This window comes from Polistes fuscatus, unplaced genomic scaffold (assembly GCF_010416935.1).
Source record: "Polistes fuscatus isolate 324 unplaced genomic scaffold, CU_Pfus_HIC Scaffold30, whole genome shotgun sequence".
In the NCBI taxonomy this organism is placed as follows: domain Eukaryota; kingdom Metazoa; phylum Arthropoda; class Insecta; order Hymenoptera; family Vespidae; genus Polistes; species Polistes fuscatus.
The window spans coordinates 124,300-128,883 of record NW_025113108.1 but is presented as its reverse complement, the minus strand read 5'-3'; the positions used below and the strand labels follow the sequence as shown (position 1 = coordinate 128,883).

The 4,584-nt window shown below is 44.2% G+C and overlaps 1 protein-coding gene across 1 annotated transcript; it reads right to left on the bottom strand.

Moving 5' to 3' along the window:
- Positions 1-1,013: 1,013 nt before the first annotated feature.
- LOC122520328 lies at positions 1,014-4,206 on the bottom strand. The gene is made up of 5 exons (XM_043640422.1): positions 3,070-4,206; positions 2,699-2,975; positions 1,889-2,651; positions 1,512-1,683; positions 1,014-1,352 (listed from the first exon to the last, which is right to left on the bottom strand). The coding sequence occupies exons 1-5, from the start codon at positions 4,204-4,206 to the stop codon at positions 1,014-1,016; spliced, it is 2,688 nt and encodes an 895-aa protein (XP_043496357.1).
- Positions 4,207-4,584: the final 378 nt, after the last annotated feature.

Genomic DNA, 4,584 nt, shown 5'->3' with positions numbered 1-4,584 from the left:
ATAATTAAAACTTAAATGTATACCATAATTAGAAAAAATGTAAAATATTCGTTTTAGTAGTTTATGACAAAAAAGATTTAAACATTTTTGTTGATGCGACCGATGCCTTAATCGGTACTCCAGTGGATAGTAGTGAATCGAAAAATGCCCTTACGAGTGATATCGAGATTCCTTATTAATGGGAAGGAGGATAGGAAAATAAAGAACACAATAACAACTTTATTTGAGCCCAATCAGTACTAAAAAGTACGCTTTATTTGGCTCGTCAGGAAAAAGCCTTTCGGCATAAAAACCCTGGTTGAAAACGATGAAGAAGAATCCACAAATCCGGATAATTCTGGCCAAGTGCAGGACCGCCTTTGTCCCTTGTCGCTGGCCGAACTTAGATGATATGGTATTACGCAATACAAAGAATTCTCCTTGAAGTAGTTCTCGCAAGTCCCAGCTAGATGAATCTCGAGCGATGAATCCAGAGTGACAACAGGCGCAAAAACGCGCTGGCTTTTATACCAAAAGGCGATGCAATGCTGCACCAATCACCGAAAAGTCCGAGCATAACGCGGCTGTCGATACATATGATTGGCGTAATAAATGTAGTGGGAGAACGCGAGCTAGAATAAAGAAAGAGCCCTTGCAGGCATCTTAGCGCTACCGTGGTTACCACTAAAAACAACGATATTGCTTTGTCGCACGCGTCTAACGCTTTGGCAGGGCCGTACGCGCCTAGGTGCTTCGCCCTACTCACTCGTTGCGTGGGATACGCAACATACCCCCCCCTTGAACGGGCACCGCTCAAAATTTAAAAACCAAAATGCGCACACTTACATACAAATTATAAACTATATATACATACTGTTAACCGCATATTACAATACATATTCAGTAATTAACTTGACTGAATTACAAAAAGAAAAAATTTTTTTTTTTTTTTTATAAGACGCTTGGTAAAGGAGAAAGACGTTTAATACCGCGCTTTACAAGACCGTTGGCAGTTTTTACGCTCGCCACGCGTGCTATACACCGTCGGCTCCTTTATGTACTTCCGCGATACGTCCTAATGACCATTTGAGTGGAGGGGAATTATCTTCTCGCAAGATGACTAGTGTACCCGGACTTATTTTGTCTGCTGTGCCTCTGTGCCATTTTTTACGGACCGTCTGCTCGTTCAAATATTCCTTATTCCATCGGTTCCAAAAATGCTGTCTCATCTGCTGTACGTGCTGCCATTGGGACAGGCGCCCGGATGGTATATCCCTGTATTCGTCCTCTGGCAAACTCGTAAACGAATTTCCAATTAGAAAATGCCCAGGTGTAAGAGCGCGCAAATCATTCGGGTCATTAGACAGAGGCCTCTATCTCGAGGACGTATGTTAATAATGCCTCGTAAGATAGCAATGTCTCGCCTATAATTCGAACTAGATATATTTAAATGATTTTACGGCCGCCTCCCATAGACCTCCAAAATGGGGGGAACGGGGTGGGATGAAATGCCACTTGATTCCTTCATTTACCAAACTTCGCGAGACGCGCGCTTCTAGTTCGTTCGCCGCACCTACGAAATTAGTCGCGTTGTCGGAATATATGTCCGAACATTTTCCACGGCGTGCCATAAATCTACGCAAAGCTGCTAAAAATGCTTCAGTCGTTAGATCATTCACGAGTTCTAAATGAACGGCCTTGGTGCTAAAGCAGACGAATACCGCCACATATATTTTCGCGCGACCACGGTTCCGGTGTTGCTTTCCTTGATGAATAACGGACCGCAGAAATCTACGCCGGTGTGGATAAACGGACGATTCGGTAGAAGACGACTGGCAGGTAGATCACTCATAGGATATTGCGGCGTAGCGGGTTTTAAACGTCGACAAGTAATGCATTTATATATTACGCGCTTAACGCTACTTCGCCATTTATTGGCCAAAACGATTCGCGAAGTGCGTTCAAAGTGGCTTGCGTACCACCGTGCCCTATTTGATGGTGCTTTTCGCGTATTATCGCGTTTGTAATTGTATGGTCTTTCGGCAATAATGCGGGATGCCTTTGCTCGTATGGCAAGTTGCTCCTTGCCAATCTACCTCCAACTCTTAATATTCCTAAATTGTCTACAAACGGGCTAAGTACGGAGAATGATGCGCAAACCTCTTTACCGGACTTGATTAATTTGATGATCTCGGGAAATGCTTCTTCCTGTATCAATCTAATCGCGATTATTTCCGCGCCTTTCAATTCGTCCACGGTTAACTCACCCATTATTCTTTTCTCTTTTAAATTGCGCGAGTTACGTGCGAATCTAACGCAATACGCGATAATGCGCTTTAATTTGACGAACGAGGAGTACCGTCTAAATAGTTCGAACGGAGTAGCTACCCTTGCGTGAGTTACAATCCTTTTCTTTTCCGGGATTTCGATTGGTTCTAATCTACTATGCGGCCAATTTGATTCCGGCTGGATAAGCCATACAGGACCGGACTTCCAGAGCTTACTTTCACGGAGTTCGGCAGGTGTAACGCCGCGAGAAATTAAATCCGCGGGGTTATGTTCGGACGATACATGACGCCACAGCTCGCGAGCTGTGCTCTCTTGAATTTCAGCTACGCGATGTGCTACGTAGGTTTTTAACGTGTGAGGCGGAGTGTTGAGCCAATGCAAAACTACCGTAGAGTCCGCCAAAATATTGTACGGCAGAAATCATTTCTACGCAAAGCGTTTTTAGTGGCCTTAAAGAGACGCGAGAGTATTAAGGCGCCGCAAAGTTCTAGTCGCGGAAGCGATTGCGTTTTAAGCGGCGCTACCTTGGATTTGGCGCAGACTAATCGTAAAGTGGGATTTTTTCCTAACGTTTTAACATAAATGCACGCGCCGTAAGCCCTTTCGCTCGCGTCACAAAAACCATGCATTTCCATTTCTTCTCCATCACCTGCTACGTTGCGCGCGAACCTTATCTCCTCGAGCGTGTGGAGATTTTGGCGGAACTCCTGCCATATTTATATATATCGGCGGGGACATCTTCGTCCCATGTTGATTTTAATTGCCATAGCCGTTGCATCATCATTTCGCGTTGATTACTACCGGTCCTAATAAACCTAGCGGGTCGAATAACTGAGAAATTTCGGACAATATAACACGCTTAGTAACCTTCGATGGATCAGCTGCTCGCTTTACCGTATAGCCTATGTTGTCTTCGGCCGCGTTCCAATTAACACCTAATGTTTTTATCGTTCCTGACGAATCTAAATTTATGATGTTATTATCTGCGGTATCTAAGTCCTTTAGAATCTCGGCGCAATTTGACGCCCATTGCCGCAAATGCATGCCTGCCCCTGCGGTTATACTTATTAACTCGTCGCGGACTTGCTTCGCTTCCCTAACCGTACGCGCTCCGGTTAACAAGTCGTCTACATAGAAATCTTCTTTAAGCGCGATGGCAGCTCTCGGGAATCTGTTAAATTCGTCGCTCGCGAGTTGATGTAACGTACGAGTTGCTAAAAACGACGCGGAGGCAGTTCCATAGGTTACTGTATTTAATCTATATGTTTTCACGGGATCACTTTCCTGTCGACGCCACAGTATAGTTTGATATTTGCGATCGCGCGGATCAATTATTATCTGCCGATACATCTTCGCGATGTCCGCGGTAATAGCAATAGCATGTGATCTAAATCTTACTAAAAGTGCAAATAGATCCTCCTGTATGGTTGGGCCAACCATTAATACGTTATTCAAAGATTTCCCGTTGCTGGTTTTTGCCGACGCGTCGAACACTACTCGCAATTTGGTCGTAATACTAGTATGCTTTAATACAGCATGATGCGGTAAATAGAATCTATCTTCGTGGGGTCCCCCTTCTATCCTTGTCATATGTTCTTCATATTCGGATAAGAATTTAATATATTCATCTCTAATTTTCGGCTTGCGCGATAATGATCGCTCTAATGCGTGAAATCTTCGTAACGCGCTCGTATACGAATCTCCTAACTGATTTTCTTCCTTAAAGGGCAATCTCACTATATATCTGCCAGTATCATCCCGTCGCGTGTTGCTTCTGTAATGTGCTTCGCACAAATTTTCCTCGTGCGACCTAATACTACTCTCAGCTACTTCCTCAATTTTCCAGAATTTTTCCAATTGTGAGTTCAAATCTACCGTGGCCGTGTGGCAATTAACGCTCTGCGGAGTGCGCGTATTCCTGTGCTCATAACGAGCCATCCTAGTACAGTTCCTTGTGCCATTAAATTTTCATTCAACCTAATGCTCTGACCTGCGCGCCATAGTGAAGCAAAAATCTCGACACCGAGAATCGCGTCGATATTCGCGGGCTCATAAAACTTGGGATCTGCCAATTGGATCCCTGCCGGTATAGTCAATTCTTCTTGCGGAATTCGTTGCGAAGGCAACCTATTCGTTACAGTGGGTAATAATAAGAATTGTAATTCTAACGCGTAATTTTCTGTTCGCGATTTCAACGTTGCTAAGATTGCCTGTTTGACTCTAGTTTCCGTTTGGTTTACGCCAGAAATGGGTACATTCACGTCCCGTTGGCTATTCGCAGAAGATTCGCGAACCGGATCGTTAAGAAATGTGCTT